Below are 25,992 nucleotides of genomic sequence, written 5' to 3' on the forward strand. Positions count from 1 at the left end.
GCTTGCCTTTGCGTCTGGCACCAGGCAGGCAGCTCCCGTCTCCAATTAGGGCATTAGCATTTAAAAATACCGAAAGAGTGGAGGTGTGGAGTCAGCACCTAGACTGGGCATCAGGCTCCCGATCCCAGATTGAAAGGTCCTCACCATCATATATGTCAAAATACAGTTAATATGGTTCATTCCACATGATATTGAGAAGTAGCTCAGTGGATTAGACACCATTGTAGTGTTGAACACCTGCACCGGAGCCAGTTGCTCCCATAGCCAAGATGTTCCAGTGCAGCTATGACACTGACATCTTCTCAACAATATTGCACAGGTATGTCCTTATCTGCAAAAACACAGGATAAATCGAGCAATTCCTCTACAGTCAGCCAACTCGTAATCATTAACAAAGTGATGGAAGACATCTCCTCACCAAGAACCTCCTTACCATGTTCAATCAAACATCCAAAAGGCCCAGCCCTCAGCCGTGTTGCAGTACAAAACAGATATTAACATCATGCAATTTTGCCCTTACTGTCACTTTGCAGTGTGAATCCGTATATTGTTCACAACCTCAGTGCCCTATTTGACCTCACGTTTAGCTGCATACCTCTCAATCACAAAGACTGCCTGCTTTCACATCCATAACTATCTCCTCCCTTCTTTCAACCCATCTGCTTCTGAAACGCTCATCCATGCCCTTGTTACCTGCAGACTTGACTTTTCCAGTGCTCTCTTGGCTGGCCTCCTATCCTTTATACAGTGTAATCATAAGTTCATTCAAAACTTTGCTGGCCCTGTATTGTGTCCCACATCAATTTGTGCTCACCAATCACCCCTGTTCTCATTGACCTACATTGGTGTGTTGTCCTCCCTATCGCTGTAATCTTCTTCAGCCTTGGAACCCCCCGAGCTCTCTGCACTCCTCCAAATCTGGCCTTTTGTGCATCCTCTCTCCCATCAGAACCATCATTAGTGGCCTTAAGCAGTCTGGGCCTAAGCTCTGAAATTGCCTGCCCAGATATCTGTCTCTCCAACCCATCTGCACCTTTAAGAGCTTCCTTAAAATGATCCTTTTTGAATAAGCCTATTTACCCTCTCTAATATGTCCTTCTTCGGGTCAGGATCCATTTTTCTAAATACACTTCTGGGAAGTATCATAGGATTTGTTTTTATATTAAAGGTGCTATATAAATGCAAGTTTTTGTTTTATTTAGCCATCTGGGTCTAGACTCAAAAATGCTTTAACTTCCAACTCAGGGCTTATCACAGCAGCCCAAGCACATATGCTAATGATAAAGACTGTAGCTGTTTTCAGAATGTTTATTTTATTTGATAAAGACAATCCATTAGGTATAAATATGTATCACAAGAGTACACACAGCTGGTCAGTTTTTTCAAACTTGTCAGCAGTTTCTGAATAATTTCTGCCAAGCTCACCTCCTGCCCAAGTAAGGCAATAGCATATAAAAATAAGGTCTTGTGAACAACACAGATAGGGCACAGGACTGGGAGTGGAAATGATCCGGGCGCAGATTCCCAAAATTCAGCCCCATAACTCAGATTGACTCGAAGGTAGGACATGTTTGGGAGGGATGGTGAACAATATCCGTGAGGAGTGAGTAACACAGACTGTTCTTAGCTGGTTGAAAGGTTTTCATGGTGAAAAAAGTCAATTCAAGGACAGCGCTGGTTAAGTGTTCTCCAGAAAAGTGAAGAGAAAAGTCAACTAGAGGAGGTGCTCATTGTAGCAGCACTTTTAGTGGAGGGTTCCAGTCGGAATAAATGAGAATAATCTGGAGTACTGGAGAACATGTCTACCAAAATAAAGACGGAACAAGATCAGTTTGAAGAATGAAGTCAATAAAGAAATGGGTCACAGTTCCGTAGTTGTGGCTAATTCAATACATTACGAAACACATTACAGAATTGTGTCACATTCTGGACGCTACACTTTAGGAAGGAGAGACTGAACAGGAGATTTACTAGAATGGTGCCTGAGATGAGGGATTTCAGCTATATGACCAAACTGAGAAAGCTAGGGTTGTTCTTCGAGGGGAGAAGTTTAAGAGGAGATTTAATAAAGTTGTTCAGAATTTGAGGGGTTTTTGAGAGTGTAAATAGGGAGAAACTGTTTCCAGTGGCAGGAGGGTCGGTAACCAGATTTGAGGTGATTGGCAAAAGAACCAGAGGGGGAGATGAGGAGAATTTTTTTACACAGTGAGTTGTTGTGATCTGGAATGCGCTGCCTGAAAGGGTGGTGGAAGCAGATTCAATAGTAACTTTCAAAAGGGCAATTGGATAAATACGCCAAGCAGAAAAATTTGCAGGTTTATCAGGAAAGAGCAGGGGCGTGGGACTAATTGGATAGCTCTTTCAAAGAGCCAGCACAGGCATGATAGGCCGAATGGCCTCCTTCTGTGCTGTACGTTTCTATGCTTCAGGGCAGAAACTGTGAGGCAAATGGTCCTTGTGGACAGTCTGTGACTGAATAATACACAAATCAACTGGATGCAATCAGAAGATTAAACAGATAATGCAGTGGAGATGTATCATTAGGCGCAGAGACTCTGCACTGGTTAAACTCAAGCTTTATTTTTGATCGTTGTGTATTGAATACCAACACGATGAACCATCCAGGAAACAGCTTCCTTCCTCCGTTCAAACCTGAATACTACACAAAAGCTCTATTACTTCAAATAGCTCAGTCCACTCATTTTTAAAAAATTTTTATTTGGCATCTTAGTGATCGGTTGAAATGACTCCAGGTTTAGATGAGGACGATACAGATTTCCCATACTGTGACTCATCACTTTGTTTAATGACTCCTTTCATCGCCAAAAGGTTGACCAGATTCCTCCTGAATTTCACCCCGATGAATGCGTATAAGATTGGGTTGATGCAGCTGTGCAGGAATCCCAAGATTTGGGTTGCAGACAGAGCTCTGTCGATATGATTGCGCATGTCACAAGTCTCATCAATGAGTTTACTCCTCATCAGTGTGTCGATGAACACAGTAATATTATACGGCAGCCAACAAATGAGAAAAGCCAGAACCACCACTATGATGACCTTCATGGCTTTCTGTTTCTGGAATCCCTTCGTTCGACACAGTTTCTGGATCGTCACACTGTAGCAGAAGATCATGACAAGCAGTGGGATGAGGAACCCAATAAATTGCCACCATAACCTAGCAGTTATTCTCCATGTTTCAGCCGATTCACCTTCGAGTATTTCATAACACATTATTCTGCTGGAATACAGTGGAATATATTCAGCCTTGTACAAAACAGGTAAAGACAGAATAATGGCCAGCACCCAAACACCAGCACATACTAGGTTGATTAGAAATGGTCTCTTCTGTTTGTGAGTCTGTGTAGAGTAGACAATGGCCAGATAGCGGCCGATACTGATACAAGCCAGCAACAGAATCCCACTGTAAAAGTTAACTTCCTGTAATATGCTGATAATCTTACACATGGCATCACCAAACACCCACCCAGATATGGCATCCACTGCCCAAAAGGGCAAGGTCACAGCAAAGAGCAGATCGGCCACTGCCAGATGAAGCAGGTAGATGTCTATGGATGATATTGTGCGACAATTGTAAAGTATGACAACCATTACAACCATGTTCCCTGTCACAGCGAGGAAACAAACCAGGCTATAGACAACAGCAATTGTTATATTGATCCAGTTGCCATTAATCACGAGGCTACAGGGAATTGTGGCGTAATCAATGGAAGGATAGTCCTCATATGTGTAGTTTGCAAAGATATCGTCGAAGTCTAAACCACTGAAGCTGTCGAACGGGCCCTCCATTTCTGAAAGAAACAGAAAAAGATCAGAGAAAATGAATTGGTTTTGAGAAAATTGCAGAGGATATGTCATCGTGGGATAATTGCAAACTCTTACAATTCATAATTCAATATATTGTTGGTGAGTATTTGGAAAGGAATGTGTTAATCAAGGATAACCAACATGGGCTTATCCTATTTGACAAGTTTAATAGTTTCTTTGTTAGAAAGACTGGACAGATAAATAAAATGTATTATATAGATTTTTGAAGAGGCATTTTTCAAAATTCAAGCATATAAATATAAGAAAATACATCAGTATGGATAGAAAGTTGAATCATAGACTGAAAACAAAGGTTAGAGTAAATATGTATTTCTTGAATTGGATCAGAGTTGGAAATGGTGTACCCGAAGGATCAGTACTGGCTGCACCTTGCTTTGAGGTATATCGTTTTGAATATTTTTCTAATTACAGTATTTTACATGATCTTGATGAACTTTACACCATGAGTACCACCCATTCTCAAGAATTTCCTGGAGTCCTAAATTTGTATGCTTATCTGATGTCCTTGTTCTTAAGACGAACTGACTGGTGTTAGAGATAACTTGAGCTCTAAATGTAAACACCTCTGCACACAGTTTCCTTTCCCTTCAGCCTGTGCTCCTCTCATGTTGCATAAGAAGATAAGCACATAAGGAATTGGAGCAGGAGTAGACCAAACGCCCCATCGAGCCTGCTCCACCGTTCAATTGATTTTCGGCTTCAACTCCACTTTCCTGTCCGCTCCCCATATCCCTTGATTCTCGGAAAGACCAAACATCTGACTATCAGCCTCAAATATAGAACAAAGAACAAAGAACAGTACAGCACAGGAACAGGCCATTCGGCCCTCCAAGCCTGCACCTATCTTGATGCCTGCCTAAACTAAAACCTTCTGCACTTCCGGGGACTGTATCCCTCGATTCCCTTCCAATTCATGTATTTGTCAAGATGCTTCTTAAAAGTCACGATCATACCTGCTTCCACCACCTCCCCCGGCAGCAAGTTCCAGGCACTCACCACCTTCTGTGCAAAGAACTTGCCTCACACATCCCCTCTAAACCTTGCCCCTCTCATCTTAAACCTATGTCCTCTAGTAACTGACTCTTCCACCCTGGGAAAAAGCTTCTGACTATCCACTCTGTCCATGCCGCTCATAACTTTGTAAACCTCTATCATGTCGCCGCTCCACCTCCGTCGTTCCAGTGAAAACAATCCGAGTTTTTCCAACCTCTCCTCATAGCTAATGCCCTCCAGACCAGGCAACATCCTGGTAAACCTCCTCTGTACCCTCTCCAAAGCCTCCACATCCTTCTGGTAGTGTGGCGACCAGAATTGCACACAATATTCTAAGTGTGGCCGAACTAAGGTTCTGTACAGCTGCAACATGACTTGCCAATTTTTATACTCTATGCCCCGACTGATGTAGGCAAGCATGCCGTATGCCTTCTTGACTACCTTATCCACCTGCGTTGCCACTTTCGGTGACCTGTGGACCTGTACGCCCAGATCTCTCTGCCTGTCAATACACCTAAGGGTTCTGCCATTTACTGTATACATCCCATCTGTATTAGATCGTCCAAAATGCATTACCTCACATTTGTCCGGATTAAACTCCATCTGCCATTTCTCCGCCCACGTCTCCAACCGATTTATATCCTGCTGTATCCTCTGACAATCCTCATCACTATCCGCAACTCCACCAACCTTTGTGTCGTCCGCAAACTTACTAATCAGACCAGCTACATTTTCCTCCAAATCATTTATATATACTACAAACAGCAAAGGTCCCAGCACTGATCCCTGCGGAACACCACTAGTCACATCCCTCCATTCAGAAAAGCACCCTTCCACTGCTACCCTCTGTCTTCTATGACAGAGCCAGTTCTGTATCCATCTTGCCAGCTCACCTCTGATCCCGTGTGACTTCACCTTTTGTCCCAGTCTGCCATGAGGGACCTTGTCAAAGGCTTTACTGAAGTCCATATAGACAACATCCACTGCCCTTCCTTCATCAATCATCTTCGTCACTTCCTCAAAAAACTCAATCAAGTTAGTGAGTCATGACCTCCCCTTCACAAAACCATGCTGCCTCTCGCTAATAAGTTTGTTTGTTTCCAAATGGGAGTAAATCCTGTCCCGAAGAATCCTCTCTAATAATTTCCCTACCACTGATGTAAGGCTCACCGGCCTATAATTTCCTGGATTATCCTTGCTACCCTTCTTAAACAAAGGAACAACATTGGCTATTCTCCAGTCCTCTGGGACCTCACCTGTAGCCAATTAGGAATGCAAAGATTTCTGTTAAGGCCCCAGAAATTTCTTCCATTGCCTCCCTCAGTATTCTGGGGTAGATCCCATCAGGCCCTGGGGACTTATCTACCTTAACGCTTTGCAAGACACCCAACACCTCCTCCTTTTTGATAATGAGATGACTGAGACTATCTACATTCCCTTCCCTAGACTCATCATCCACCAAGTCCTTCTCTTTGGTGAATACTGATGCAAAGTACTCATTTAGTACCTCGCCCATTTCCTCTGGCTCCACACATTGATTCCCTTCTCTGTCCTTGAGTGGGCCAACCCTTTCCCCAGTTACCCTCTTGCTCGTTATATATGTATAAAAAGCCTTGGGATTTTTCTTAATCCTGTTTGCCAATGACTTTTCATGACCCCTTTTAGCCCTCCTGACTCCTTGCTTAAGTTCCTTCCTGCTGTCTTTATATTCCTCAAGGGGTTCGTCTGTTCCTAGCCTTCCAGCCCTTACGAATGCTTCCTTTTTCTTTTTGACTAGGCTCACAATATCCCGCGTTATCCAAGGTTCCCGAAACTTGCCAAACTTATCCTTCTTCCTCACAGGAACATGCCGGTCCTGGATTCTAATCAACTGACATTTGAAAGACTCCCACAGATGTTGATTTACCCTCAAACAGCCGCCCCCAATCTAAATTTTTCAGTTCCTGCCTAATATTGTTATAATTAGCCTTCCCCCAATTTAGCACCTTCACCCGAGGACTACTCTTATCCTTATCCACAAGTACCTTAAAACTTACGGAATTATGATCACTGTTCCCGAAATGGTCCCCTACTGAAACTTTGACCACCTGGCTGGGCTCATTCCCCAATACCAGGTCCAGTCTGGCCCCATCTCTAGTTGGACTATCTACATATTGTTTCAAGAAGCCCTCCTGGATGCTCCTTACAAGTTCTGCCCCATCCCAAGCCCCTAGCACTAAGTGAGTCCCAGTCAATATAGGGGAAGTTAAAATCACCCACCACTACAACCCTGTTACCTTTACATCTTTCCAAAATCTGTCTACGTATCTGCTCCTCTACCTCCTGCTGGCTGTTGGGAGGCCTGTAGAAAACCCCCAACATCGTGACTGCATCCTTCCTATTCCTGAGCTCCCCCATATTGCCTCGATGCACGACCCCTCCGAGGTGTCCTCCTGCAGTACAGCTGTGATATTCTCCTTAACCAGTAATGCAACCCCCCCATCCATTTTACATCCCCCTCTATCCCACCTGAAGCTTCTAAAGCCTGGAACATTTCGCTGCCAATCCTGCCCTTCCCTCAACCAAGTCTCTGTAATAGCAACAACATCATAGTTCCATCATATATTCAAAGGAGGAGCATCCACAATCCCTCTGGGGTAGAGAATTCCTCAGGTTAACAAACCTTTGAGTGAAGAAATCTTTCCTCATCTCAGTCCTAAATGGTTGACCCCCATATCCTTAGTCTGTGCTCTTGTGTTCTAGATTCCCCAGCCATCAGAAAGAACGTTTCAGTGTCTACCCTGTCAAGCCCTTTCAGAATCTTGTATGTTTTAATGAGATCACCTCTCATTCTTCTAAAAAGAATTTAGACCCATTTACTCAGACCCTAATCATTGGACAGCCCTCTCATCCCAGGGACCAATCTAGTGAACCTTCACCAAACTACCTCCAATGCAGTATATTCTTCCTTAAATATGGAGACCAAAACTGCACACAGTACTCCAGGTTTGGTCTCAGCAAAGCCCTATAAAATTTTAGCAAGACTTCCTAATTCTTGTACTCCAATCCCCTTGCAATAAAGGCCAACATGCTATTTGCCGAAAATAAAAACAGAAAATGCTGGAAATGGCAAGATTAGGGAACCATGGATGACAGGTGAAATTGTGAGACTAGCTAAGAGGAAAAAGGAAGCATACATAAGGTCTAGGAGGCTGAAGAAAGACGAAGCTTTGAAAGAATATCGGGAATGTAGGACCAATCTGAAACGAGGAATTAAGAGGGCTAGAAGGGGTCATGAAATATCTTTAGCAAACAGGGTTAAGGAAAATCCCAAAGCCTTTTATTCATATATAAGGAGCAAGAGGGTAACTAGAGAAAGGATTGGCCCACTCAAGGACAAAGGAGGAAAGTTACGCGTGGAGTCAGAGAAAATGGGTGCGATTCTAAACGAGTACTTTGCATCGGTATTCACCGAGGAGAGGGACATGACGGATGTTGAGGTTAGGGACAGATGTTTGATTACACTAGGTCAAGTCGGCATAAGGAGGGAGGAAGTGTTGGGTATTCTAAAAGGCATTAAGGTGGACGAGTCCCCAGGTCCGGATGGGATCTATCCCAGGTTACTGAGGGAAGCGAGAGAGGAAATAGCTGGGGCCTTAACAGATATCTTTGCAGCATCCTTAAACACGGGTGAGGTCCCGGAGGACTGGAGAATTGCTAATGTTGTCCCCTTGTTTAAGAAGGGTAGCAGGGATAATCCAGGTAATTATAGACCGGTGAGCCTGACGTCAGTGGCAGGGAAGCTGCTGGAGAAGATACTGAGGGATAGGATCTATTCCCATTTGGAAGAAAATGGGCTTATCAGTGATAGGCAACATGGTTTTGTGCAGGGAAGGTCATGTCTTACCAACTTAATAGAATTCTTTGAGGAAGTGACAAAGTTGATTGATGAGGGAAGGGCTGTAGATGTCATATACATGGACTTCAGTAAGGCGTTTGATAAGGTTCCCCATGGTAGGCTGATGGAGAAAGTGAAGTCGCATGGGGTCCAGGGTGTACTAGCTAGATGGATAAAGAACTGGCTGGGCAACAGGAGACAGAGAGTAGCAGTGGAAGGGAGTTTCTCAAAATGGAGACGTGTGACCAGTGGTGTTCCACAGGGATCCGTGCTGGGACCACTGTTGTTTGTGATATACATAAATGATTTGGAGGAAAGGACAGGTGATCTGATTAGCAAGTTTGCAGACGACACTAAGATTGGTGGAGTAGCAGATAGTGAAGGGGACTGTCAGAGAATACAGCAGAATATAGATAGATTGGAGAGTTGGGCAGAGAAATGGCAGATGGAGTTCAATCAGGGCAAATGCGAGGTGATGCATTTTGGATGATCCAATTCAAGAGTGAACTATACAGTAAATGGAAAAGTCCTGGGGAAAATTGATGTCCAGAGAGATTTGGGTGTTCAGGTCCATTGTTCCCTGAAGGTGGCAACGCAGGTCAATAGAGTGGTCAAGAAGGCATACGGCATGCTTTCCTTCATCGGACGGGGTATTGAGTACAAGAGTTGGCAGGTCATGTTACAGTTGTATAGGACTTTGGTTCGGCCACATTTGGAATACTGCGTGCAGTTCTGGTCGCCACATTACCAAAAGCATGTAGATGCTTTGGAGAGGGTGCAGAGGAGGTTCACCAGGATGTTGCCTGGTATGGAGGGCGCTAGCTATGAAGAGAGGTTGAGTAAATTAGGATTATTTTCATTAGAAAGGCGGAGGTTGAGGGGGGACCTGATTGAGGTGTACAAAATCATGAGAGGTATAGACAGGGTGGATAGCAAGAAGCTTTTTCCCAGAGTGGGGGATTCAATTACTAGGGGTCACGAGTTCAAAGTGAGAGGGGAAAAGTTTAGGGGGGATATGCGTGGAAAGTTCTTTACGCAGAGGGTGGTGGGTGCCTGGAACGCGTTGCCAGCGGAGGTGGCAGATGCGGGCACGATAGCGTCTTTTAAGATGTATCTAGACAGATACATGAATGGGCAGGAAGCAAAGAGATACAGACCCTTAGAAAATAGGCGACATGTTTAGATAGAGGATCTGGATCGGCGCAGGCTTGGAGGGCCGAAGGGCCTGTTCCTGTGCTGTAATTTTCTTTGTTCTTTGTTCTTTGAAATACTCAGCAGGTCTGGCAGCATCCATGAAGTGAGAAGGAGAGTTAGCATTTCAGGTCTGTGACCTTTCATCAGAATTGGTAAAGTCATCGGTTTAAAGCAAGTGGAAGAGGGGAGTGGGGAAGTAAAACAAAAAGTAAGTTGTGTGATAGGGTGGAGGGCAGGAGAGATTAGATGACAGAACTGCTACAGAATAAAATGCAAAGGGAATGCTAATAGTTGTAGTAAAAGATAAAGCATTAGTCGAGAGAGAGTGTTAATGCCAGAATAATGAACAGCTCTGTCCAAAAGCAAACACATGAAAATCAATTATCAGAGTGGTTAAAAAATAAAATTAAACTAAACTAAAATAGATATATTTTTTCTGTTTTAATTATATATTCTCTGGCACCTTCTCATGAGGTTCAAGTTTAGGAATTTCAATCTCTCAAGTCTCATGGTGTCAATGTTCACCCCTGAAGGGGTTCGCCCTTTCAATTTTAATGCCCCAGGATGGCTTTGAATGTCTTGCTAATGAAAGCAATCTCAGGTAGTTCAATCAATAAAGCAAGCCATTGCTTTGGGTACAGCAATAATCAGACATGCCTTCACTTTTATGCCTTGGAATGTGCAAGGTTTTCAAATGCAAATGATGGTGGCCATTTTTAGCTGTGGCAAAGTCTTTGTAAAAGTTGTCTGTAATATTCCAGCTTTCCTTTTTCTTAAAGTTTAATTTAAGTTTCCAACTGATGAATTAAAATGTTTATGTGGTGTAGCATGTTTTCTTGACCATATATATATATATATGAGCATTAAAAGTGGCTGGGAAGAAGAGGGTCTATCACAAAGAATTGCCAAGCCCCTGGCTGGAAAAACATGTGCATGCTAGCAGACAGTGTTGGAACAAGGGACCCAGTCCTTGCTTCCCCAATACACAGAAGAAGTGATCAGACCAGTTTTAGTCACATGAGTAACTGACTGTTGGAGTTTTTTGAATTTAAACTTGCTGAGAGAAAGAAACTCAGAAAACTGTTCCTTCCTGGACTGGAAAGGACCTCTCTCCTGTCTGCTCGCATCTCGTTCTCACCAGCTTCGGAAACCATTGAAGACATGTAAACTCAAAGAGAGAAAAGTCTCCTACGTGAACAAGGTTTAAGAAGAATACTGGGCCCCGATGAAAAGTAAACGCTGTCTACAATCAAAGACTCTCTGGCGAGCTGGAAACACATAAACACAAACAAGAAACCAGTCAGAATCTGCCTCAAACCTCTCTTTTTCTTCTGCACTTTTCTGTCCCTATTTGCATGTGTATATCGTGTGTGCATGCTAGCATGGGCATGTCGTGTATCCGTAGGCGTTAACCGAATTAGACTTTAATTTTTAATAAAGTTCACTTTTCTTCTTTAAACCTGAGAAAGCTTGGTGTGCTGATTTCTTTGCCTTATAATTGGAAAGTGGTGAACAAGGATTCACCAAGAGGGGAGCTCAAAACACAGTGTGTTTAAATTAAACTTTGTTACAATAAGACCAGGTGAAGACAGTAAAAGACCCTAGACACTTTTCTCACCTGGTCGTAACACCTTGGACAAGCAGACAAGCCAGAGACTCTATTTCTGCAGAGGCCAGACAGGCTGTCGCTGTCTCTCTCTCACTATCCAGAAGGCCGAGTGGGGTGTGCGAGCTGCTGGTTGCTAGATCCAAGTCAAAGACACCATGAAGGAAGCCCTCTGCTCAACTGTCTCCAAGAACAACTATCAACGCTAAACTTCAGGACCAAGAATTCAACTGGAAGACCACTGTAGTCACCAGTCACCACAGAATATTATTTTTATTTCTTCCGGACTCTAATCCAACATCAATCTATTCCGCATCACTCTGTAATCTATTTGTGAGTGTGTGATTCTCGTGTCTGTGCATGAAAATGTAACATAATTTTATTATTTTTATTCAGATCAGGTTTAAACTTTTAAGTATAATAAACTCACCCCTTTCTTGTTTAAACTCAAGAAAACCTGTCCGATTGGTTCTTTTACGATCACAACAAAGGTAAAAGGTAAAACAATCATTGAAGCGGTAAGCACTTCTACTGTTTAAAAAAGAATAAACCCTGTTGCTGTCAAATAACAGGAAGGACAAGAGGGGAGCCTTGTGACCCCTCCTCACTTGATCGTAACATAAATTTGGGGACTCGAGTTCATGGTCGCAACCCAACGACAAATGAGAAATTGGAAGTGGGAAACCAAATTGATCCTGAGCAAAAATTTAAAAGCTTCAGTTTAGGTTTTCTGGTGGTTTTCTTAGCTAGAGTACTAACGTATCCACATTTGAGACAAATACCTTCTTAAGCCAGAGTGAAATAACTTGGGACAGGTTAAATGCCCTATCCATTGCAGAGTTGAGGGATGTAGATTACTATCCATCCAAAGGTTAGGAAACCCGAAATCCTAAAACTTGTGACCAACCATTTTCCGGACCTTCTGAAAGCAGCCTGAACAAACTTACCTCAAGTTTGAAAGAGTTAAGCAGTTTACTAGTGGCGACAGGCACTCATGATACAGCCTACACATGAAAACCTCAGACTGGTGATCCTTCTCAAAGAGTTCAAAAGCTCGTTTCCCCCTTTCCATTAAATCCCACAGAGAGGAACAAAAGGTTCCTAGAGCCAGACAGGCTGCAGTGCAGGCTGATGAATTTTTTGCTTGTACACAAGCCCTTAACCCAAGGGAAACCCTTCCCAAGTCACACCCACAAACCCAAAAAGGAGGTCTGCAGCATCACAGATGCCGGTCTTCAGCTGAAGACAAAGCTGAAGCATTTGCAACAATCTCCAGCCAGAAGTGTCAAGTGGATGATCCATCTCAGCCTCCTCCTGAAGTTCCCAACATCACAGATGCCAGTCTTCGGCCAATTCGATTCCACATGATATCAAGGCACACGATACTGCAAAGGCTATGGGCCCTGACAACATTCCGGCAATAGTACTGAAGACCTGTGCTCCAGAATTGGCCACGCCCCAAGCCAAGCTGTTCCAGTACAGCTACAACCTTGGCAATGTGGAAACTTGCCCAGGTATGTCCTGTACACAAAAAACAGGGTGAATCCAACCCAGCCAATTACCACCCCATCAGTCCACTCTCAATCATCAGTAAAGTGATGGAAACTGTCATCAACTGTGCTACCAAGTGGCACTCACTTAGCAATAACCTGCTCACTGATGCTCAGTTTGGGTTCTGCAAGGGCCACTCAGCTCCAGACCTCATTACAGTCTTGGTTCAAACATGGACAAATGTGCGAACTCAAGAGGTGAGGTGAGAGTGACTGCCCTTAATATCAAGGCAGCATTTGACCGAGTATGGCATCAAGGAGCCCGAGCAAAACTGGAGTCAATGGAAATCAGGAGGAAAATTCTCCACTCATTGGACTCATACTTAATGCAAAGGAAGATGGTTGTGGTTGTTGGAGGTCAATCATCTGAACTCCAGGACATCACTGCAGGAGTCCCTCAGGGTTGTGTCCGAGGCCCAACCATCTTCAGCTGCTTCATCAATGACCTTCCCTCCATCATAAGGTCAGAAGTGGGGATGTTCACTGATGATTGCACAATGTTCAGCACCATTTGCAACTCCTCAGATACTGAAGCAGTCCATGTAGAAATACAGCAAGAAATGGACAATATCCAGGCTTGGGCTGATAAGTGGCAAGTAAGATTTGCACCACACAAGTACCAGGCAATGACCATCTTCAACAAGAGAGAATCTAACCATCTCCCCTTGACATTCAATGGCATTACCATCACTGAATCTCTGACTATCAACATCCTGGGGGTTACCATTGACCAGAAACTGAACTGGAGTAGCCATATCAATACCATGGCTACAAGAGCAGGTCAGAGGCTAGGAATCTTGCAGCAAGTAACTCACCTCCTGACTCCCCAAAGCCTGTCCACCATCTACGAGGCACAAGTCAGGAGTGTGATGGAATACTCTCCACTTGCTTGGATGGGTGCAGCTCCAACAACACTCAAGAAGCTCGACACCATCCAGGACAAAGCAGGCCGCTTGATTGGCACCCCATCTACAAACATTCACTCCCTCCACCACCGACGCACAGTGGTAGCAGTGTGTACCATCGACAAGATGCACTGCAGCAATGCACCAAGGCTCCTTAGACAGCACCTTCCAAATCCGCAACCTCTACCAACTAGAAGGACAAGGGCAACAAATACATGGGAACACCACCACCTGCAAGTTCCCCTCCAAGCTACACACCATCCTGACTTGGAACTATATCGCCATTCCTTCACTGTCGCTGTGTCAAAATCCTGGAACTCCCTTCCTAACAGCACTGTGGGTGTACCTAACCTACATGGACTGCAGCGGTTCAAGAAGGCAGCTCACCACCACCTTTTCAGGGGCAATTAGGAATGGGCAATAAATGCTGACCTGGCCAGCAATACCCACATCCCATGAAATTAATATCGAAAAATTGGCAGCAGGCACATAAGATTATTGAAATGAATACATGGCTCAAAGATGGTGTGGGAGAATTGGGTTTCGGTTCATGGGGCACTGGCCCCAGTACTGGAAAAAGTGGGGGCTGTACTGTTGGGACTGTCTGCACCTGAACCGTGCTGGGACCAGTGATCTGGCAAACTGAATAACTAGGGAAATAGAGAAGGCTTTAAACTAAACAAAGGGAGATGTGGAACAGCTAGTCAAGAGGAAGAAGGAAGCTTACTTAAGGTTGAGGAAACAAGGATCAGACAGGGCTTTAGAGGGTTACAAGGTAGCCAGGAAGGAACTGAAGAATGGACTTAGGAGAGCTGGAAGGGGACATGAAAAAGTCTTGGCGGGTAGGATTAAGGAAAATCCCAAGACGTTCTACACTTATGTGAGGAACAAGAGGATGGCCAGAGTGATGGTAGGGCCAATCAGGGATAGTGGAGGGAACTTGTGCCTGGAGTCGGAGGAGGTAGGGGAGGTCCTAAATGAATACTTTGCTTCAGTATTCACTAGTGAGAGGAACCTGGTCGTTTGTGAGGACAGCGTGGAACAGGCTGATATACTTGAACAGGTTGAGGTTAAGAGGGAGGATGTGCTGGAAATTTTGAATGATATGAGGATAGATAAGTCCCCGGGGCCAGACGGGATATACCTAAGGATATTACAGGAAGCGAGGGAAGAGATTGCCGCGCCTTTGGCGATGATCTTTGCATCTTCACTGTCCACTGGAGTAGTACCGGATGATTGGAGGGTGGCAAATGTTGTTCCCTTGTTCAAGAAAGGGAATAGGGATAACCCTGGGAATTATAGACCAGTCAGTCTTACGTCGGGAGTGGGCAAATTATTGGAGAGGATTCTGAGAGACAGGATTTATGATTATTTGGAAAAGCATAGTTTGATTAGAGACAGTCAGCATGGCTTTGTGAGGGGCAGGTCATGCCTCACAAGCCTTATTGAATTCTTTGAAGATGTGACAAAACACATTGATGAAGGAAGAGCAGTGGATGTGGTGTATATGGATTTTAGCAAGGCGTTTGATAAGGTTCCCCATGGTAGACTCATTCAGAAAGTGAGGAGGCATGGGATACAGGGAAAGTTGGCTGTCTGGATACAAAATTGGCTGGCCCATAGAAGTCAGAGGGTGGTAGTAGATGGAAAGTATTCAGCCTGGAGCTCGGTGACCAGTGGTGTTCCACAAGGATCTGTTCTGGGACCTCTGCTCTTTGTGATTTTTATAAATGACTTGGATGAGGAAGTGGAAGGCTGGGTTCGCAAGTTTGCCGATGACACGAAGGTTGCTGGAGTTGTGGATAGTGTGGAAGGCTGTTCTAGGTTGCAACGGGACATTGACAGGATGCAGAGCTGGGCTGAGAAGTGGCAGATGGAGTTCAACCTGGAAAAGTGTGAAGTGATTCATTTTAGAAGGTCGAATTTGAATGGGGAATATAGGCTTAAAGACAGGATTCTTGGTAGTGTGGAGGAACAGAGGGATCTTGGGGTCCATGTCCATAGATCACTCAAAGTTGACACCCAAGTTGATAGGGTTGTTAAGAAGGCGTATGGTGTGTTGGCTTTCATTAACAGGGGGATTGAGTTTAAGAGCCGCGAGGTTATGCTGCAGCTCTATAAGGCCCTGGTTAGACCACACTTGGAATATTGTGTTCAGTTCTGGTCCCCTCATTATCGGAAGGATGTGGAAGCTTTAGAGAGGGTGCAGAGGAGATTTACCAAGATGCTGCCTGGACTGGAGGGCATGTCCTACGAAGAAAGATTTGAGGGAGCTAGGGCTTTTCTCATTGGAGTGGAGAAGGATGAGAGGTGACTTGATAGAGGTGTACAAGATGATGAGAGGCATAGATAGAGTGGATAGTCAGACTTTTTCCCAGGGTGGAAAGGGCTATCACCAGGGGGCATAATTTTAGGGTGATTGGAGGAAGGTTTCAGGGAGATGTCAGAGGTAGGTTCTTTACACAGAGAGTGGTGGGTGCATGGAATGCACTGCCAGCGGTGGTAGTAGAAGCAGATACATTAGGGGCATTTAAGCGACTCTTGGATAGGTACATGGATTATAGTAGAATGAAGGGTAGGTAGTTACTTAGATCTTAGAGTAGGTTAAATGTTCGGCACAACATCGTGGGCCGAAGGGCCTGTACTGTGCTATACTGTTCTATGTTCCATGTTTTTTTAAAGGGGGAGAGGGATCAAGCTTGGGTAGACGCAACAAATCAAAGGGTAGAGTCAAGGCAGGAGAGCAGAATAGTTATAAGGGAAATGAAGGTCAGAGAATGGCAGGAAGGGACAGAGAGAAAAAACCTAACAACACACCAACAATCAAGACTAGATGTTACAAAGTGAACAAAAAGACAAAACTATTGCCTCTGTTTCTGAATGCCTGTAGCATTCATAACAAACTAGATGAACTGATCGCGCACGTTGAAGTAAATAAATATGATCTGATAGCCATTACGGAGACATGGATGCAGGATGACAAGGATTGTGTCCTGAATGCTGAGGGGTATATGACATTCAAGAAGAATAGGAAGCTAGGTAAAGGTGGAGGGGTAGCACTGTTAATCAAGGATGGCATTGGTGCAATAGTTAGAGATGGCCTTGGTTCGGGAGATCAGGACGGAGAATTGGTTTGGGTGGAGATGAGGAATAGTATGGGAAAGAAGTCACTAGTGGGAGTGGTCTACAGGCCCGCTAAGTAATGTAGGACAGGATTAATCTCCAATTGGAGAGGCAGGGATTAATCGAGGGTAATCAGCATAGCTTTGTCAGGGGGAGATCGTGTATAACAAATTTGATTGATTTTTTGAGGAGATGACTAGATGTGTAGATGAAGGTGAAGCTGTTGATGTATCTACATGGACGTCAGTAAGGCTTTTGATAAATTTGCAGGGCTACGGGGAAAAAGCAGTGGTGAGGGACTGGGTGAGTTGCTCTTGCAAAGAGCTGGCACAGACAAGACAGGCTGAATGGCCTCCTTCTGTGCTGCGGTACAGTGGCGCAGTGGTTAGCACCGCAGCCTCACAGCTCCAGGGACCCGGGTTCAGTTCTGGGTACTGCCCGTGCGGAGTTTGCAAGTTCTCCCTGTGTCTGCGCGGGTTTCTGCCGGGTGCTCCGGTTTCCTCCCACAGCCAAAGACTTGCAGGTTGATAGGTAAATTGACCATTGTAAATTGCCCCTAGTGTAGGTTGGTGGCAGGTGAATGGTGGGGAAGTGGTAGAAAATATGGGGTTAATGTAGGATTAGTATAAATGGGTGGTTGTTGGTCGGCACAGACTCTGTGGGCTGAAGAGCCTGTTTCAGTGCTGTATCTCTAAATAAATAAACTATTCTGTGATTCTACTTTAAATACTGACACAAAGTAATTATTCAACATAGGAACTAGGAAATAGGAGCAGGAATAGGCCATTCGGCCCCTCAAGCCTGTTCCGCCATTCTAGATCATGGCTAATCTTCTACCTCAACGCCATTTTTCCCACACTATCCCCACATCCCTTGATAACTTTAAGATCTGAACATCCACCGATCTCTGCCTTGAGTATACGCAATGACTGAGCCTCCACAGCCCTCTGGGTTAGACAATTCCATAGATTCACCACCCTCTGAGTGAAGAAATTCCTCCTCATCTCAGTCCGAAATGGCCTCCCTCTTATCCTGAGACAGTGGGCTGAATTTTATTCGCGTTCTGCAAATCGCGGTGAAGCACAATGAAGTCGGCGGCCTTTAGGCGTGTATGCGCCACCGCTGATCCCCCGTGATATTTTGCGTGGAAATTCATTGAAGTGGAAGGGGCCGAGCAGCTGCCCCCGCTGACATGGAGAGGGTGGCCTCTTCACCCTGGCAGCGGTGTCCAGCACCACCGTGCAGGTGCCAGCGCCATTTTTAAAGGGCTTCAAGCCCTTAGAAGAGATTTCATTTTTAAAGTATTATTTTTTAGTTTTTTAGTTTTAGAGATAGAGCACTGAAACAGGCCCTTCGGCCCACCGAGTCTGTGCCAACCATCAACCACCCATTTATACTAATCCTACACTAATCCCACATCCCAACCACATCCCCACCTGTCCCTATATTTCCCTACCACCTACCTATACTAGGGGCAATTTATAATGGCCAATTTACCTACCAACCTGCAAGTCTTTTGGCTGTGGGAGGAAACCGGAGCACCCGGAGAAAACCCACGCAGACACAGGGAGAACTTGCAAACTCCACACAGGCAGTACCCAGAATTGAACCTGGGTCGCTGGAGCTGTGAGGCTGCGGTGCTAACCACTGCACCACTGTGCTGCCCCAGTGCTATTGTTGTGCATTGTTTGCAAAAAATTTAATAATTGCTGGAGGCCATTTCCCACCCGTCTCTCCCCACCCCTCCCCACCCCTCCCCACCCCTCCAGCCAATGTTTGTTCTTGGCGCACTATCAACAAAATGAAATGTGTTCCCAAACCGAACTTTCCCCCTCAATCTCATAACATTTGCCCTTCATCCCCGTCCCATTACCCCACAACCAATAAAAAGTGTTTTCCCCACTCTCTCCCACTCCTACCCTGATAATTTCTCTCCTGCCCCCTCCCGACTAGTGACTCACCTCGGAACTCCGAACAGAGTTCCGAAGGCGCAAGAGTTCCCTGGTGATTTCAACTTTCTTGAGTTCCTCCCTCCCTTCCATTTCCTGACTTACAGCTAATACTGGGATGTATCCTCAATAGTGAAGACCAATGTAAAATATCTGTTCAATTCATCTGCCATCTCCTTATTATCCATTATTAATTCCCCAGATTCACTTTCTATAGGACGAACATTCACTTTGTTAACTCTTTTCTTTTTTAAATATCTATAGAAACTCTTACTATCTGTTTTTATATTTCTAGCTAGCTTTCTCTGATACTCTAATTTTACCTTCCTTATCAATCTTTTAGTCATTCTTTGCTGTTTTTTATATTCTGTCCAATCTTCTGACCTGTCTCCCATCTTTGCTCAATTATATGCTTTTTCTTTAAGTTTGATACTATCTTTAATTGTTTTATTTAACCACGGATGGCAGGTCCCACCCTTGGAATTTTTCTTTCTCATTGAAATGTATCTATTCCGTGTATTCTGAAATTTCCCCTTAAATGTCTGCCACTGCATCTCTATTGACCTATCCCTTAATCTGATTTGTCAGTTCACTTTAGCTAGCTCTGCTTTCATGCCCTCATAATTGCCCTTATTTAAGTTTAAAATACTAGTCTTGGACCCACTCTTCCCTCCCTCAAATTGAATGTAAAATTCAATCATATTATGATTGCTGCTACCTAGGGGTGCCTTAACTATGAGGTCATTAATCCTATCTCATCGCACAATACTAGATCTAGTATGGCCTGCTCTCTGGTTGGCTCCAAAATGTATTATTCCAAGAAATTATCCTGAAAACATTCTATGTACTCCTCATCGAGGCTACCTCTGCCCATCTGATTTTTCCAGTCTATATGTAGGTTAAAATCTCCCATAATTATTGCTGTACTTTTCTGACAAGCTACCATTATTTCTTCCTTTATACCCCATCCTACAGTGTGGTTACTGTTAGGTGGCCTGTACACCAGTCCCACAGGTGACTTCTTGCCTTTCTGATTTCTCATCTCGACCCAAACTGCTTCTACATCCTGGTTTCCTGAACTTAGGCCATCCCTCTCTATTGCATTAATACCATCATTAATTAACAGAGCTACCCCTCCACCTTTTCCTAGCTTCCTGTCCTTCCTAAATGCCATGTACCCTTCAATATTCACGTCCCAATCTATGTCATCCTGCAACCATGTCTCTTTAATGGATATTAGATCGTACTTATTTATTTCTATTTGCACTCTCAGTTCATCTGTTTTATTTCGAATGCAACATACATTCAGATATCGAGCCTTTAGTTGTGTCCTTTTATTATTTTTGTAACCTCTAGCTTTATCTGTTGATTTACTCTTAGATTTGTATGCTCTGTCCCTTCCTGTCACAGTCCATCATGGCCCGTATTAATACATTACTCTCTTGCCTTGTCTCTACTCCTTGATTTACCATATCTTCCCAAATTTGATCCCTTGCCCCCACTATTCAGTTTAAAACCCTCTCTACTTCCCTAGATATGCAGCTCACTAGCACACCAGCCCCATCTCTATTGACCTATCCCTTAACCTGATTTGCCAGTTCTCTTCAGCTAGCTCTGCTTCCATGCGTAGACCGTCCCAACTGTACAGCCACCACTTTCCCCAGTACTGGTGCTGGTGCCCCACAAACCAGAACCCACTTCTATCACACTAGTCTTTGAGCCACACATTCATTTCTCGAATTTTACTTGCCCTATGCCAATTTGCATGTGGCTCAGGTAATAATCCAAAGATTATTACCTTTGAGGTTCTATTTCTTAATTTGGTGCCTAGTTCCTCATACTGACTGTGCAGAACCTCTTTCCTGGTCCTGCCTATGTCATTGGTACCTACATGGACCACGATGACTGGATCTTCCCCCTCCCACTGTAAGTTCCTCTCCAGCCCTGAGCAGATGTCCTGAACCCTGGCACCGGGCAGGCAACACAGCCGTCTGGACTCTCACTCAAAGAACAAAGAACAAAGAAAATTACAGCACAGGAACAGGCCCTTCGGCCCTCCAAGCCTGCGCCGATCCAGATCCTCTACCTAAACATGTCGCCTATTTTCTAAGGGTCTGTATCTCTTTGCTTCCTGCCCATTCATGTATCTGTCTAGATACATCTTAAAAGACGCTATCGTGTTCGCATCTACCACCTCCGCTGGCAACGCGTTCCAGGCACCCACCACCCTCTGCGTAAAGAACTTTCCACGCATATCCCCCCTAAACTTTTCCCCTCTCACTTTGAACTCGTGACCCCTAGTATTTGAATCCCCCACTCTGGGAAAAGCTTCTTGCTATCCACCCTGTCGATACCTCTCATGATTTTGTACACCTCAATCAGGTCCCCCCTCAACCTCCGCCTTTCTAATGAAAATAATCCTAATCTACTCAACCTCTGTTCATAGCTGGCGCCCTCCATACCAGGCAACATCCTGGTGAACCTCCTCTGCACCCTCTCCAAAGCATCCACATCCTTTTGGTAATGTGGCGACCAGAACTGCACGCAGTATTCCAAATGTGGCCGAACCAAAGTCCTATACAACTGTAACATGACCTGCCAACTCTTGTACTCAATGCCCCGTCCGATGAAGGAAAGCATGCCGTATGCCTTCTTGACCACTCTATTTACCTGCGTTGCCACCTTCAGGGAACAATGGACCTGAACACCCAAATCTCTCTGTACATCAATTTTCCCCAGGACTTTTCCATTTACTGTATAGTTCACTCTTGAATTGGATCTTCCAAAATGCATCACCTCGCATTTTCCCTGATTGAACTCCATCTGCCATTTCTCTGCCCAACTCTCCAATCTATCTATATTCTGCTGTATTCTCTGACAGTCCCCTTCACTATCTGCTACTCCACCAATCTTAGTGTCATCTGCAAACTTGCTAATCAGACCACCTGTCCTTTCCTCCAAATCATTTATGTATATCACAAACAACAGTGGTCCCAGCACGGATCCCTGTGGAACACCACTGGCCACACGTCTCCATTTTGTGAAACTCCCTTCCACTGCTACTCTCTGTCTCCTGTTGCCCAGCCAGTTCTTTATCCATCTAGCTAGTACACCCTGGATCCCATGCGACTTCACTTTCTCCATCAGCCTACCATGGGGAACCTTATCAAATGCCTTACTAAGTCCATGTATATGACATCTACAGCCCTTCCCTCATCAATCAACTTTGTCACTTCCTCAAAGAATTCTATTAAGTTGGTAAGACATGACCTTCCCTGCACAAAACCATGTTACCTATCACTGATAAGCCCATTTTCTTCCAAATGGGAATAGATCCTATCCCTCAGTATCTTTGTTGCAGAGAACAGTGTCAATCCCCCTCACTATACTGTCCCCTACTACCACTACATTCCTTTTTTCTCCCTCCACTTCTTTACTCCCAAGATTTCTTTACCCCTGTACTCAAATCCTCTTGCAATAAAGGCCAACATACCATTTGCCTTCCTAATTGCTTGCTGCACCTGGATATTAGCTTTCTGTGACTCATGAACAAGGACATCCTGGTTCCTTTGGACATCAACACTTTCCAATCTCTCACCATTTAAGAAATACTCTGCATTTCTGTTTTTCCTACCAATGTAGGTAACTTGACATTTTCATGTTCATCTTTTCCTTATTTCTATTGACAATATTGTTGTTATCAGTTTTCAAGGGGCCCACATTGCCTCGGACCACCCTCTTTTTCCTAAACTAATTATAAACATTTTTGTGTTCATTTTTATATCCCTTACAAGTTTCGTTTCATACTCCCTTTTTGTAGCTGTTACTATCCTTTGCTGTTCATTGCATCTTTCCCATTTGCAAGGATCTGTTCTACTTTTTTGAATTTTTGTGTGCCTTTTCTTTTAGTTTTATGTTCTATCTCTTGCCTCTCTAGTCATCCATGGCTGTAGAACCAATCGATGGAGTATACCTAGATTTCCAAAAGGCATTTTTGGAAGGAGCCACACAATAGGATAATGAGCAAGATAAAGGCTCATGGAGTTGAGGGTAATATATTAGCATTGATAGAGGATTGATTCATGGACAGGAAGTAAACAGCAGGCATAAATGGGGCATTTTTACGTTGGCACACTGAAACTAACGGAGTGCCGCAACGATCAATGCTGGGGCCTCAGCTATTTACAATCTATGTTAATGACTTCGATGAAGAGGCAGAAAATAATGTACCTGAGTTTGCTGATTGGTCCTAAGAGAAATAAATGAACCACCAAGGTCCTGTAAAGTATAGGGGGACTCTTGGGTTGAAAGCAAAAGTCAAACGGGGGTGTTCTGTTGAGATTTAGGGATTAATGTTTACGTCTTCATGTTCTGTTAAGATTTTAAATTTAAAGAATAAGTGATTTCAAATTGTAGTGTTGTTATTCGTGTTTACTTTGTTTAATTCTTGTAAAGTAAAATCTTTTTATTTAAAACGTGAAATCCTGTGGCAGAATTCTTTCAGTAATAACTGTGAGTTTGAATTTCTTTTAAAAAGGTTTCTGGTCTCTAACGGGATCATAACACTACCCATAGAGTCTCTACTGCCTGCTTACCTTTCGTAATATCCTCTTTTATCATTGAAGTGATTCCAACCTTAAACCGCTCTTTCCCCCACCATCCCTTCACCCACATGTTCATCTCACGAATCTGTTTATCCCTATACCAATTTGCACAAAACTTGGATAATAATCCAGAGATTATAACCTTGAGGTCCTGTTCTTTAACTTAGCTCCTAGTTCTAGCACTCTCCAAACAGGACGTCTTATCTACTTTTCCCTATATTGTTATTCCCAATATGGATCACAACAACTGAATCCTTCCCCTTCCCTCTCCAATGTCCTTTCAGCCAGTTTGAGATGTCCCTCACACTGGCACCAGGCAGGCAACATACCATGTGGGGCCATCATTCCTACTTACAAAGGATGCTATCTGTCCCCTACAACTACCATAATACACTTCCCCTCTCCATCCCTTTGGACATCCTCCAGTTCCATAGTACCATGATCTGCGTTCTGGCTGTCATTCCAACAGTCTGCATCCTTATCCTCACAGGTAGCAAGTTGAATAGGATCAGTTTCTGCAGTTTTTGATTCTCTATCTCTACTGGGTTCGCCTTGCACTGTGTGCTGTTGTCACACCAATTTCATTCAGAACCTTCACCTCCCTATGAGGGGTTACTGAAGTCTGGTGCAAACTGTCTGGATACTGCTCCCCCTCCCTCAGTTAAAGTGACTCCAACTCACACTCCAGCTCAATGATTCTGAGCCAGAGAGATTCGAGATGGAGACATCTACCATGGACGTTTCCACTTGGAAACTTGCTGTCCTCAAACTCCCAGATACTGAATCCAGACCCACAATCTGTTCTGCCATATCTTAGTCTAGATTATCTCATGCCCGGTAAAGGCTTAACTTTAAACATAGACTGTATTCAGCCATAAAATCTTCTGGAACTGAACTTCATTTTTAAATGAACCACAATGGACATTAACCTGCTGCTGTGGGTCAGGTGACTTTTACAATTTCAGCCCAGTCTTGGAAGTATCTCAAGATGGAAAGTTCCCAATTGAATGACCATGGGTGGAGAGCCTCCCTGGAACGGACAAACCAAGACAAAACTATTTGTGAAATTCACACCGCCTATTGTTTGTAGTCCTACCCAGAACTCAATAGCTATGGACTCCTAGACTCACTGGGCTGAATTTTACTGGCCCCTCGAGGTCGCGGGTCGCAGCGCGGGGGCTGGTAAAATGTTGCGGGAAGAGGCCCGCCTCGACCCACCATGTCGAGAAGGGCCCACCGCATATTACCAGCGGCAGGAGGACCTCGGTGCGGCCCCACCCCCCACAACTGCCGCCTGACGGCGGGCCCTTCATCTACATATTCCAATGAATATAAATGAGATGCTAATAAACTCACCTGCAGGCCTATTTTACGGCCTCCGTTCAGCCTTCACACGCCTTTGGGACAACGCATGCATTTCCGAGGCAAGAACCTGTTGGGGAGGGGGCAGGAATAAAATTTTCAGAGCAGGAGGGGTGGAGGGGTGGGGAAAACATTTATTATTGGCTATGGGGATGGTGGGAAGGGGTTGAGGGTCAAAGGGAACAAATGTCAGGAGGGGGATGTTTGTGATACTAATAAAATGTTATTGTGGCAGTAGAGGGCAATTAATGTATGATTTACCCATTGTGGGGGGTGGGAGACGGGATTCAGAGTTGAAATAAAATTTTATTTTTAATTCCCGGAGACCGAGACCTTTAAATATTAAACTGTTACTGAAGGGCTTGAAGCCCTTTAAAAATGGCGCTGGCGCCTGCCCGGGTGGCGCCAGATGCCGTCGCCGGGGACGTGGTGGCTGCCCCGACATGTCATCGGGGGTGGCCGCACCACCACCATTGTTTAAATGAGCCCCCGCACGAAATAGCGCGGGGGCTTCTCAGCAGCCCTTCAGTATCAGAAGGCCACCGAGTTGAAAGCGCGTCATCGAGGAACACGGCATGCGATTAAAGTTCAGCCCACTGTCTCCGAGTTGGAAACTCAACAAAAAGAGCTGTGAAACCAGTTTAATCAGAATTAGGTGCCAATAGCTACCATCCATCCCCAATTGTGCAGCAATGGCTTCAAACTTCAATAGATTCTGGGTGGACGATAGAAAATTGATCAGTTGAACCTTATTACTCCAAGCACCAGGAAAAGACTGGGCAGTCTGAAAACAACAACTGCAAAGACAGCAGCAAAGGCGAAACACCTGTACCTTAAAACTGGAGACGACCACATCTTAAGGCCTCCAAGCCTGTTCCTTTTCAAGTCCACCAGTAAAGAACACCAACCTCCTCGTAATAAGACTACAAGTGACTAACTTCGCAACCTGCTGAAAATCCGCCCCTTCAACAACTTCAATACAA

The 25,992-nt window shown here is 44.5% G+C and overlaps 1 protein-coding gene across 2 annotated transcripts in view; it reads right to left on the reverse strand.

The window, feature by feature from the left end:
• Window positions 1-1,294: 1,294 nt before the first annotated feature.
• Window positions 1,295-25,992, reverse strand: part of LOC137371827 (C-X-C chemokine receptor type 2-like) — a 33,358-nt gene continuing 8,660 nt past the window's right edge. The window contains exons 1-2 of one of the 2 annotated variants that reach the window (XM_068034753.1): window positions 11,103-11,154; window positions 1,295-3,809 (exon numbers count right to left, since the gene is read on the reverse strand). In XM_068034753.1, coding sequence (XP_067890854.1) covers window positions 2,728-3,807 — 1,080 coding nt within the window. In that variant the 5' untranslated portion in view covers window positions 3,808-3,809; window positions 11,103-11,154 and the 3' untranslated portion in view covers window positions 1,295-2,727. Of the gene's footprint in view, window positions 3,810-11,102; window positions 11,155-25,992 lie in introns of those variants that run through there. The other variant, XM_068034752.1, reaches the window with a different exon arrangement.

Source organism: Heterodontus francisci, chromosome 7, assembly GCF_036365525.1.
Source record: "Heterodontus francisci isolate sHetFra1 chromosome 7, sHetFra1.hap1, whole genome shotgun sequence".
Classification (NCBI taxonomy): Eukaryota; Metazoa; Chordata; class Chondrichthyes; order Heterodontiformes; family Heterodontidae; genus Heterodontus; species Heterodontus francisci.